At 38.8% G+C, this 12,970-nt stretch overlaps 2 protein-coding genes across 4 annotated transcripts in view; one reads left to right on the forward strand and one right to left on the reverse strand.

Annotated features, from left to right (window-relative positions):
* Positions 1–12,970, forward strand: part of LOC145526129 (olfactory receptor 52E8) — an 87,971-nt gene that overhangs the window by 34,517 nt on the left and 40,484 nt on the right. The window contains exons 3-4 of one of the 3 annotated variants that reach the window (XR_014068707.1): positions 711–849; positions 959–4,803. The exons of 1 other annotated variant lie outside the window; for it this stretch is intronic. The gene's annotated coding sequence lies outside the window, so the exon portion shown is untranslated. Of the gene's footprint in view, positions 1–710; positions 850–958; positions 4,804–12,970 lie in introns of those variants that run through there. One more of the 3 variants, XM_081541051.1, reaches the window with a different exon arrangement.
* LOC145526125 (olfactory receptor 56A3) lies at positions 7,836–12,450 on the reverse strand. Its single transcript, XM_081541047.1, has one exon. The coding sequence runs from the start codon at positions 9,565–9,567 to the stop codon at positions 8,620–8,622; it is 948 nt and encodes a 315-aa protein (XP_081397173.1). The 5' UTR covers positions 9,568–12,450; the 3' UTR covers positions 7,836–8,619.

Consider the following 12,970-nt stretch of genomic DNA (forward strand, 5'->3'; position numbering starts at 1 on the left):
TTTTGGAGCCCAAGAAAATAAAGTCTGTCACTGTTTCCATTGTTTCCCCATCTATTTGCCATGGAGTGATGGGACCGGATGCCATGATGTTAGTTTTTTGAATGTTGAGTTTTAAGCCAGCTTTTTCACTCTCCTCTTTCACTTTCATCAAGAGGCTCTTTAGTTCTTCTTCACACTCTGCCACTTTCTGGTGGTGTCATCAGCATATCTGAGGTTATTGATATTTCTCCCGGCAATAAGATTCCAACTTGATTTCAGCTTTGCTACTCAAAGACATTATAAATCTTTCTGTTAAAATTTGACATTCCAAGTAAGACTTTATATTTATGATCTTTCTCTAATATAGTTAGTTTCTGCTTGAAAGCCAGCTAACTTTCTGCTAAGCTCATGTATTTCTCATAATAACTTAAATGAAATCAACCACTGCAAATACACTATTTAGCAGACACATCAGCTTTCCTTGTTATGTGATCTTTCTAGCATTGGATGCCAATTTTCTCATTATCTTCAGCCTTATTCAGGATAACTTGGCAGTTGCCAAAACAAAAAATTCTAACTTGTCAATAGTTTGACACAATACTATTTTATTTTTTGCTGACATCCAGTCCAATGCATGTGGAAGGGGAAATTTCTCTTCCTTGTGCTCATTCAGAGTCCTAGTCTCCTCCTCTGCATGGTTTCACCATTCTTTATGGGTTCGTATCTTTCAGTGCATTATCTGCAACTAGTCAGAGGAGGAAGAAGAGATAGAATCCAGAGGACATTGAAGAGGTTGTAAAAGCCATTCTTGGAAGAGGTAAATGCCATTCTCTTGGCCAGACTCAGCCTTACAGCCCCTCCCAATTGCAGGTATGCTGGAAAATGTTAATTTATTTGTGTTTAGGAGGTAAAAGAACTCTGTTTGGAAAAATTAGCATTGTTTCTATCATTTATTATTGTCTCTATTACTTCCAAATAGGGAAAAGGGTACATCAAGGCTGTATATTGTCACCCTGTTTATTTAACTTATATGCAGAGTACATCATGAGATATGCTGGATTGGATGAAGCACAAGCTGGAATCAAGACTGCTGGGAGAAATATCAATAACCTCAGATATGCAGATGACACCACCCTTATGGCAGAAAGCAAAGAATAACTAAAGAGCCTCTTGATGAAGGTGAAAGAGGAGAGTGAAAAAGTTGGCTTAAAGCTCAATGTTCAGAAAACTAAGATCATGGCATCTGGTCCCATCACTTCATGGCAAATAGATGGGGAAACAGTGGAAACAGTGTCAGACTTTATTTTTTGGGCTCCAAAATCACTGCAGATGGTGATTGCAGCCATGAAATTAAAAGATGCTTACTCCTTGGCAGGAAGGTTATGGCCAACCTTGATAGCATATTTAAAAGCAGAGACATTACTTTGCCAACAAAGGTCTGTCTAGTCAAGGCTATGGTTTTTCCAGTAGTCATGTATGGTTGTGAGAGTTGGACGGTGAAGACAGCTGAGTGCTGAAGAATTGATGTTTTTGAACTGTGGTGTTGGAGAAGACTCTTGAGAGTCCCTTGGATTGCAAGGAGATCTGAAGATCTGGTGCTGAAGCTGAAGCTCCAATATTTTGGCCACCTGATGTGAAGAAGTGACTCATTGGAAAAGACCCTGATGATGGGAAAGATTGGGGGCAGGAGGAGAAGTGGACGACAGAGGATGAGATGGTTGGATGGCATCACTGACTCAACGGACGTGAGTTTGAGCAAGTTCCAGGAGTTGGTGATGGACAGGGAAACCTGGAGTGCTGCAGTCCATGGGTTTGCAAAGAGTCAGATATGACTGAATGACTGAACTGAACTGAAATGAGCTGATATACTCAGTGAGGCAGAATAAGAGCTCAATGATCTCCAATTCAGGGTCTTGAGACCCTCCTCTTCAAGTAGGCAAGAAATAACCATGTAGGGGCAAAGGTGGAAACTGAGGCCATTTCTGCAGGAACCTGAGTGGCCATGTTGTGGTGTGGTCAGGACAGTGACTCAGCATTTAAACATCTAATCCATTTAGCACTAAGTAGATCCCATTGGTGGGGCTTCCCTGGTGGCTCAGCAGGTAAAGAATTGGCGTGCAATGCAGGAAACTCAGGTCCAGTCCCTCGGTTGGGAAGATCCTCTGAAGAAGGGAATGCCTCCCACTCAGTATTCTTGCCTGAAGAATTCCAAGGACAGAAGAGCCTGGTGGGCCCCAGTTCATGGGGTCACAAAGAGTTGGACATGGCTAACACTTTCACTTTTTTCAGATCCCACTGGTTGGTTGATGATTGCTGTTGATGTGGTGCTTCCTCCCCTTAAACTTAAAAAAGAAAGGAAGCTTCGGGGCCAACACTGAAGAGGGAGAGGCACAATAACATCCATGACACTGGACGCAGCTTTGTTCCCTCTCAACCATGTGTTGTCATGTAGACGTAGCCAAAGTGGACCGAAGCAGGTGTCGAACACTTGATACATTCACGACTATCTTCATACACTCCTTTAAAACTTTGTTGTTGTTATTTAGTCGCTCAGTCATGTCTGACTCCTTTGCCACTTCATGGACTGTAGCGCATCAGGCTCCTCTGTCCATGGGATTTCCCAGGCAAGAATACTGGAGTGGGTTGTCATTTCCTTCTCCAAGGAATCTTCCCAATCCAGAGATAAAATCCACGTTTCCTGCATTGTCAGATGGATTCTTTAGCACCGAGCCAGCAGGAAAGCCCTCTTTTAAAACTCACTAACAGAGAAAAATGAGGGACACTACCACCTATCATGACTTGCTATTTTACTCAACATCTGTCTGTGCTGCTTATTTAGTCCTCTGGATATGAGAGGGAAAAGAATTATAAAAAACCCACAAGCAAGTAAAAATTAAAAAATTAGATGGGGAGGGAGAAGAGGTTTTGCCATCAGATTTTATGGAAAATATTAAATTTTGAAAAAAAATTGTATTTTGTATTTCTATTACTTCATGTAAAAAAAAAAAAAAACAGAAAACTACCACTGGAGCCCACCTTAATGTCAAGAGCTCTGAGGACACCACCCAGACAGATACAGAACATGCAGGTGGTTCTGATAAGTCAGTCCAGAGAGACAAGAAACAGCTCACACAGTGTATCCACCTCTCTTCACTGGACCCTTCGTCCATTTTTTTTTGTCTAGACCTTCAGTTACCAAGTTTAGAACATGAGTACCAGACTGGTTAATATTGTCTCATATTTTTTCCTTTGTACATTTTGTCTCTATATCTCTTCTGCATTATTTCTCTCATTCTTTAATTTAAATAAGCTGCATTTCTATATCTTTATCTACATAAGTTTTTTTTCCCTGCAATGCCAAATCTTCTATAAACCCATTCAGTGACTTTTAATTTTTGTTCAGATATTACTTATTTTTACTCTAGAAATTCCATTAATTTCTTTTTTTACCTTCCTTTTCTTTGTTTTTTCTCTCTCCTTTAACATATTTATAATATTGTTTTAATATTTTTAGCTTTATAACTGCATCATCTCTGTAAGTTTCTGAGTCTGTTTGTGCTAACTAGCTTTTCTCCTGGTTATGGGTCACATTTTCCAGCATCTTAGTATGGGTATTGGTTTTTTGCTAGATGTTGAGAATCTTACAATGTTGGAAATCTAGGTTTTTTGATAGTTGTTTTGGTTTAAAGAGAGTTTTAGTTCATTTGGGCTGCTGAAACAAAATATTACAGGCTGAGTAGCTTGTAAACAGAGGAAATTTCTTTCTCATAATTCTGGAGACTGAAAGTCCAAGATCAAGGCACCAGCAGAGTTGCTTTCTGCAGAGGCCCTTCCTCCTGGTTCATTACTGGCGACTTCTAGCTTTGTCCTGACATAATGGAAAGGTGAGAGGCTTTTGTGGGGTCTCTTTTATAAGAACAGTAATCCCGTTCATGAGGGCTCCACTCTCATTTGACCTTAACACCTCCCAAAGTTCCTACTTCCTAATAGCATCATCAGTGAGGGTTGGGATTTCAACAGATCAGTGAAGGAGGGGCACAAAAGTTCACACCAGAGAGAGGAGTATGTGAGTTTGTTTTGGCAAACCAGTAAGGCATGTTTTGATCAGGCTGTTCCTCTCAAGATTTGTTTTTAGTTTTTTAAGGTAGATATAGAGTAATCTTATCCCCAGGGCTAGTTTAGTATCACTAATTATATATGGCTATCCTGGAGATCCTCCTGAATACCAGATATTGAATATAGTCTCTCCACTCTGGCTGGCTATGAAAAGTGTCAGTCACTCAATCGTGTTCTACCCTGTGTGATCTCATGGACTGTAGCCTGCCGGGCTCCTATATCCATGGGGTTTTTCAGGCAAGTATAATGGAGTGAGTTGCTATTTCTTCCTCCAGGGGATCTGCCCGACCCAGGAACTGAACACATCTCTTGCATTGGCAGTCAGATTTTTTACCACTGAGCCACCTGGGAAGCCTCTGTTTCGACTACATGAGCTTTCAAACCCACATTTACCTGTCTTTACCTGTCTCTCTTACTGTACTGTGAACTCTTTTTGACCAGGGACAGTGTGCAATTCATCTGTTTTCTAGGAATTATGGTATAGGGCCTGACACATAGGAAAGAAAAACAAAAATTAATGAGTTGGTTTTTTTTTTTTATTTCCAGTAGCTAACATCTAGGTTATGGAGTCCTAATATAAAAGTAAGTACAACTTTGACAACAATAAAACATCCACTAAAATAATACATCATAAGTAATCTTATCTTCATATACACAAAATAGGGCGTACAACCATACATAAGATTTACAATTATGCAAAAAGAAAAATATAAATATGTACTTCATTAGTCACTAGCATTAGAAAGTCCTCACTGACAAAAGACAATGTGTCCCTGGTCTTGGAATTAGATTCTCACTCTTATCTTAGGTTCTACTGTAAGCAGCTAGATCTGAGGATTTTCTGCTACTTTTCTTAGCTTTTACCCACATAGCACTTCATCTAGAAAGGCTGGAGTAAAAATATAAATATTTAATTACAGTTTTGGAGAACAGAGGTCTTACTGTTGAGCTATTATCTCTGCTAGATTAGACCGTGGTGTGTTTTCTCTGGTTTGTGCCTGATTCTGATAATGGGCCTCCTTTTTCAGTCTTAATTTCTTCTGTATGTTTATAGTTTAGAGGATTATGTTTCTGTTTTGACTCAAACTCAAGTTTCTGTTATAATGTTCTGCTTAGATCTTCAAATCCTTTCTTAGATTTAGGTCTGGACTTTCTGCCAAGTGGCCATGGCCTTGGACCCCTACCTTAGGTTCTTCTTGGCTATATCCTGTCTATCTATTGATGTTTCCCACTGCTTCTTGAACTACTACTTCTGCCAGGTTCAGAGACTTTGCACTTATACACATGGACCTTGCCTATTTACTCATTTTTGCAACCTTACTACCATAACAAGGATTTTTTTACATTAGGGATAATGTATATTTGACAGATGATTGTTGGTAAATGTTGGCCCTGAAGGGCTGTCACCATTTTCTGTATGTGCTCTGCATTGTTCTCCCAGCTCAATATCCTATGTCCGGTGTGTCTGCTCTCAAATATGGAGAGCAGGAGGAAGGATGTAATTATGGGTAATGTGTGACCAAACTGCAAGTTCTCACCAACAAAATCTGGATTTTAACATTTTATTAATAATGGCTATCAGGTTTGAAGAGACAGGTTTCCTGCTCATATGGTTGAATGGATAATAAATTATAATAATCTCACTATTAAATGTTTCATAGAAAATATATTCTATTAAAATAATTCAGTTAACTTGAAATACATACACCTGTGTGTAAGTAGTGTAAAAAGAAACTTAAAGAATTATAAATTATGATTATTATCACCTTCTGGTAAACCTTTGATAATAACACTTATTTACTCTAGCACTAAGCACTAATATTCCCTACTTAAGATGAGTAAAATCTTTATTTGCATTTTTCCTTAGGCTCTGTAACTTTGAAGATTTGTACAGGGCTTATTTTCAGCTTCGTCACTGCAGGATTTGAAGACTTTATGTTGTAAAAAGCCAGTATATAAACCATCTCTTATTTTAATCTTTACACATTGGTTTCTAGGAATTAGCTTTCATAATATGCACATTTTAATACAAGAAATCATTATTTAATGTCTAAAATCCTGGCTTAGTTTTCTCCATGTGGCAAAGCAAAGAAAAAGAGAAAAATTACAGCAAAGAAGAAAGAAAATCGCTGTACCTCTTTTCCAAAAAAGATGCATTCATCCCCAATTCATTTGGTCTCCTCCCCATTTCAAGTCTAGTGCTGCGTTAGTTAATATAGTAGCCACAAGTCACATGTGACTATTGAGCACTTGTAATGTAGATAGTTCCAACTGAAAAATGCTTTAAATATAAAATACACACTGGATTTCAAAGTTGTTGTTGTTGTTTAGTCACAAAGTTGTATTCAAGTTTTTTGTGCCCCCATGGACTATAGCATGCCAGACTCCTCTGTCCAGGTCATTTCCCAGGAAAGAATATTGGAGCAGGTTGCCATTTCCTCCTCCAGGGAATCTTTCTGACCCAGGGATTGAACCTGGGTTTCCTGTGTTCCTTGTATTGCAGGCAGATTCTTTACTGTTGAGCCACCAGGGATTTCAAAGATGTAGCACATAAAAAAGAATGTACACTATTTCACTATTAAATTGTTTTATATTCATTATGTACTATAATGATAATGTTTAGATTATATTGGAGTAAATAAAATGCACTATTATAATTAACTTTTTAATTTTTGATTTGGCTACCAAAACCCCAAAATTAAATATGTGGTTCAAATGGAGAGAAATATTCTAGAAGACATCTTCCTTTGTATCACCCATTTTAGGGAAATAAAGCCATTGCTAAATCTGTTTACCTTGTTTATCAAATGAGTCTGTCAATACTGCTTTGATATGGGCCACAAACGTATAAATGTATATAAACAAAACAACATAAAGCTTTCAGACATATATTTTTAAAATGTGAACATAGTACTGGTCTCTTCTGGGAGACAAAGTTATGTAAAATTTCCTTAGTCCTGGGAAAGTATGTGCTCCAAATCTGACAATGTAGCTCATTGAAAAAATTTTTCTACATTCAAGTTTTTTCTACTGGAGAGATCTGGGTTTGATATACAAACACTGTTACCCTAATACAGATCTTCCACAAAGTTTTAAGTTAGTATATAAATATAATATTGTTAAAACTTGAAGACTTTAATATTTTCTAAGATTTAGTGGCTTAAATTTAATTTAGAGAAATATTATATCTGTATTCATAAGACCTTCCCATTGGCATCCAATTATGCACATTTTAGACTAGATAGGATTTCTGTTATGCTAAAATCTTTGGGAAAACGAAATTTGGGGGAGATATTTCATTTGAGAAGTGTGTATTCCTGGAATTAATATTTGTATTCCTCCAAACAAAACTTTGAGCCAATGAAAACAGCAATAATGTTTTAATATCTTTGTACTTTAATAGCTAACAGATTTCCCAGAGATACAAGGTGTGCTTAGAAACTGTCCGATGAAAAGAAAACAAAGTTCATCTAGTGTGTTTTATATTTCAGAATTATTACTAGATTGTATTTATAATGCTTGCAATTCTTTAACTCATTAGCAGAGCTCTATTTGCATACCAGAAACGGTGACACTCTGGATTCAAATGATAGGTGGTAACGAGAATTTAGAAGTCTCTTAAATCTAATAAAACTCATTGATAACACATGAGCAATTCAGGAGACCACCCTGCCTTTTTGCAAAGTACATTGCCAGAAATCACCTTGCTTTCTAGAAGAGAAGATAGAGACAAAGGCCCAGACAAGAGCAGAGCAGGAACCAGAAACGGAAGCAGTGACAAAAAAAGACAATCATGCGGTTGAAGGATGAGAGAAAAAGACCCAATTAAAGACCAGTAGTAACTCTCCACCATTCAGGACTGAAATGTCAACTCTTATTTTTATTCTCCAGTATGTTCCTTACTGTGGAAATAATAAGACATTACACATTATAACACAAGTCACCAAATATCCACAGTTGTATGAAAGAAAAGTGAAAGTGAAGTCACTCAGTCGTGTCCGACTCTTTGCAACCCCATGGACTGTAGCCTACCAGGCTCCTCCGTCGATGGGATTTTCCAGGCAAGAGTACTGGAGTGGGGTGCCACTTCCTTCTCCAGGGGATCTTCCCCACCCAGGGATTGAAACCTGGTCTCCCGCATTGTAAGCACATGCTTTACTGTCTGAGCCACCAGGGAAGTCCCACAGTTGTATACTTAACATTATAAATTTTACGTCATATTAACAGTTGGCTATTCAGGAAAGTAAATCTCTCACTTTAGAGCCTGCCCTAAGGAAGCATAGTATTTTATACAAAATAGGATAATAGGTGTGGGAAAAAGGAGAAAGGGCCAAGAAAATTCCTGATTGAGGAGTGAGAGAAAGAGAAATTCTAAATGAAACTTCAGCATTATTAAAGGGAGTTCATAGGCAACATAGACAGTTCATCCAGTTTGAGAGTAAAACTTATGAACGTCAGTCCACTCACCCATTATTGATTCAAAATCATCCTACTTTAGGAATGCAGAGATCCAAGTTGTCTTAATTACCAACCTTTCTTCAATAACCTCTGGATTCCTTGCTTGATTTCCTGGGTTCGCACCCCATAGACAATGGGGTTGAGGGCTGCAGGGATGACATGGTGGAGGACATTGAGCAAGACTGGCACATCAGGGGACACCTTCTTCTTTGCCACGTGAGTGAGGACAAAGACCAGGAGGATGGTGCTGAAGAAGAGGATCAGGATGAAGTGGGAGCCACATGTGCTCAGGGCCTTGGCCACAGCTCCTTCTGACTTGAGTCTCAGCACAGCCCTTAGTATGAGGGTGTAGGAGAGGAAGATGAGGATGAGGTCAGATCCCAGCAGAGTCCAGCCTCCAGCAAACTGGTAGACACGATTGATGGTGACATCATCACAGGAGAGCCTGGACACAGACAGGTTGGCACAGATGCAGTTCTCAATGACATTTCTCCCACAATAATGGAGTTGTACAGAGAGGATGGGGATGGGCACTGTGAAAAAGACATTTCTGGCTAAAATAAAGATGGTTGCCTTTGCAACAAATTGGTCTGTGATGATGGATGAGTACCTCAGAGGATGGCAGATGGCCACATAGCGGTCATAGGCCATGACCATGAATGTACAGGACTCCATGGCAAGGAAGCAATTCATGATGTACATCTGAAGGAAACAGGTAAAGAAGCTGATGGATCTGAGGTTAAACCAGAAGATGGCCAGGACCTTGGGGATGACAGTGAGGCAGAGCACCATGTCCAGCAGGGAGAGGAGGCTGAGCAGGTAGTACATGGGCTCGTGCAGAGAGGCCTCCAGCCGGATGGTGATCAGGAGGGTGGCGTTGGCCCCCATGGCCAGGAGGAAGAGGAGACTGAGGGGCAGGGACAGCCAGTGCTGCCAGCTGGGGGACCTGACAAAACAGCTCAGGAGGAAGTCTGAAATCTCAGTGGAGATGCTGCCATTTTGGTGTGCTGTCATATTTTGTCATATATTTCTACAGCTTTCTTTCAGTGATCTGTAAAATTAGGATAAAATTTAGCTACTGATTCAAGGTGCATGAAGATATTGTAGAATAAGTTGCTTAAGTGAAAGTGTTGCATCCTAGCAGATTTTCCAGAGCCAAGGAAATTTATTTGTATATCCTTTGTGCCATACTACTGGTATATTCCTTTTATGTTAAAAAACTAGAACTGGAGTGATATGATTTGTCTATATATGCTGGATTTATTCAATATTTATTAGAACTTTTAAATCTTTATAGAAGCTAAAAGAAGGAGAAAATAACTTAGAAAACTACTTTGTGAAAGGTTAATCTCCAAATTTGTACTCCTAATTTCTTCCTCTTTTTTGCTTTTATGGACTACATAGACCACCATACATATGATTGAACTATAGCAGTACAGCCAAATAAGCAGCAGATCCTGGCACAAACTAAGGACAAAAGAAAACGGCTTTAACTTCTCAGCTACCCCAATCTGACAATTCACTTATACTTGTTTTTCTTCAATTAGGTAATTTTAAAACTATACACTGAAAATCAAGTTAGTTAATCTGCCTTTTGCCTAAAAATTCATTTTCATTTGATAGGTACAGATCCTGAAAAGAATTGCTTTTTTTTCTCTTTGTCAGATTTTCATATTAGTAGGATTCCTAACCTTTGGAAGAAACAACTTTAAAAGGAGAGTGAGAAAAATCTCATAGCTATATGGGAGCAATGCCTGTCATTAAAGATGAAAAGCTGATTCTTCTGATTACAATAGTGTGAGGGTGTTGAAGTCCACCTTCTAGAGTCCTTTCATCTCCATTCTGCTTCCCTTTTCCATCTTACAAGTTATACCCCCACATCTCACCATCTCCAGGATACTTTTCGTATCTGAGGATTTTAAAATAATTCCTGAAAGAATTCATAATTCCCTGAATAAAAGCAGGGAAACTCTTGAAATGACCTTCAGAGAGTCTGGAATAATTAGCAATTCAGACAAGAATATCCATGGGGAAACCTAGAGGAAGAAGCATGATTTTCATCTCCTAAAGAGCTTTGGAATAATTATTTCTAGTAATAAGATGACATTTCTGAGAACAACGCAAAAAGATTATTTTGTCTCTTTTCCTACTAATTGACCATTCTTTTCTCCTCTTTTTTTCTGGAAAGTTTGTTCCTACATGTTCTTCAACCCATGTCATTCAAAAAGCACTGAACAACCTGTTCCACTTTAGAAGTAAAGAAGCATCAGTTTCTCACCCTCTCCTTTTCCGTCTTTGCTTGTAATCAAAACTTGCCAATTACTGCTCTAGGGCTGAGGACCTGGGGCTAATGGTTACTGGTTCTAGCCAGGAGTAGGAAAAAGCCAGGAAAGTTGACGGTTCAAGACTAAAGTGGAGACATATACACCCAGGCTTTTTCCCAAGCTGCAGATTAAGCCACGACATAGCACTACGGAAGCCCTGTTTCATGAATTGAAAAGGTTGTTAGGGATCACCTAACTCCACAAAGGGCTTTCCTGGTGGCTCAGTGGTAAAGAATCCACCTGCCAGTGCAGGAGAAATGGGCTGGATCCCTGGGTCAGGAAAATCCCCTGGAGAAGGAAATGGCAACCCACTCCAGTATCCTTGCCTGGGAAATCCTATGGAGAGAGGAGCCTGGCAGGCTACAGCTCATCAGGTCATGAAAAGTCAGACACAACTTACTGACTAAACAACAAAACTGCACAAAACTCAGATATACCTATAAGGCATCTGTCCAAAATTATAGACAATATTGAGGGTATCCAGTGCCAGATACCTCACTGATCTTTGAGCATCATTTTCTCATTTTGGCAGCCATAGCTTTTTGAAATTCTTTAATCTGAAAATCAATCTGATTTGAAAACTGAGGAACTATTTTCAGATCCCCACTGACCTCTAGTTGTGGTCTCTGTCCTCAATCTGTGAACTTATATAGACTAGGTTAAATTCCTACTCCATGACTGGAGCATTTGTGGGTAGAAGGTTTGCCTTAGGGCACCTAAATGTCCATATTTATAGTTGTAAATATCCAATTTTTACAAATGGGCTCTTTCCAACTCTTCCACTATTTATTAATCTCCTATGGGCAAACTCCAGCTTCTCTGCATCTCTATTGCCACCAAGAGATGCCACCAAAGAAGAGAAGGACAAAGGAGAGAAGGAGGTCCCAGAGCAGAGAATCTCACCTGTGCTTACTCACCTGAGACAGGAGGCAGTATCTACCACCTGGTTTTCTGACTATTTCAGCAGTACTGACTCAGGAATAGTGGGGAACACAGATATCCAATGAAGATATAGGTCTTTCCTGTCTTCTGGTTAATCTTGGTACAGCTGCCTCTCAGGCACCCTTCACCCAGACTCACTTGCCAAAGATGTGAAGATGGGGTCTGGCTCTACGGATACTGGAGCCTTGGATAGTTCCTGAAGTACCTGGGGTAGTTATACCTCTGGAGCCTAAGGGACTCTTCCCTTTGGGAACTTCTCCATTGTTTCTCCCTTTGGAACAAAAAGCCATTCTAGAATAGGAAGGCAGGCAGTTGGGAGAAGAAATTATCTTCTTTCTTTTCAAAAGAAAGTACTTCTAATGATGTAGTCGTACATACACTGGGTGCTCTGTAGGCAGTTAGTTCATTTCCTGGGTTTGAGTGTCCTACATACATCCCTACATGTTCATGCTAATTTGTACATGCACACTTGGTACTTTCTAGATCCAGTAACTTCACTCAGAAGTTCTCTTGGATTTCCTGTACCTGCTGTTAGATAGATACATCCTGAATCATCCTAGGTACATCCTGAATCATGCTATTGAACAGATCAATGTTATCTTATCATGAATTTATCATGACATTGTAATAATAAAAATGTAAGAGAAAACTAAACAAAATATTATTGAGAAAATGCAATGTGTTTTTCAGAAAGAAAATTCTACATTAATTTTTGCTATATAAAGGATTTTTAAATGGGATTTGATTACAACTGATTTTTAGGAAACATAATTTGTTGTTTATTTTTTATTCTCATTTTGAACTTTATAGGCATTAATCATATATCTCAAGTTATGGGGACAGACATTATCAGTTTCTCTAAGGCCCTTTGCTTTATTTTGATTTTTCTTCTACATGCTTCAACATTCCTCCTTGCTGTCTCGCTTTCAGAAAAGTAAAAACTCAAGTGCACTTAAAACGTCTTTCTAATTAATCACTAGTATGCTTATTTAGTTGTTTGCTCATTTATGGGAGGATAGTTTGGATGTTGAATTTATATAAAGGTCATTGGGTTGTAAGACTGATGCTACTTAATTTTCCATCAACCCTAAATATTAAAAATATATCCATGCTCATATATGTGATTTCATTATTTTAAACTGCTGTTCAAT

The sequence above is a fragment of the Giraffa tippelskirchi genome, chromosome 11, assembly GCF_054371585.1.
Source record: "Giraffa tippelskirchi isolate mGirTip1 chromosome 11, T2T-mGirTip1v1.2.pri, whole genome shotgun sequence".
Taxonomy (NCBI): domain Eukaryota; kingdom Metazoa; phylum Chordata; class Mammalia; order Artiodactyla; family Giraffidae; genus Giraffa; species Giraffa tippelskirchi.

Bases quoted from the DNA above. Each gene is read 5' to 3' on its own strand.
- LOC145526125 (XM_081541047.1), bottom strand. From the start codon at position 9,567: ATGACAGCACACCAAAATGGCAGCATCTCCACTGAGATTTCAGACTTC.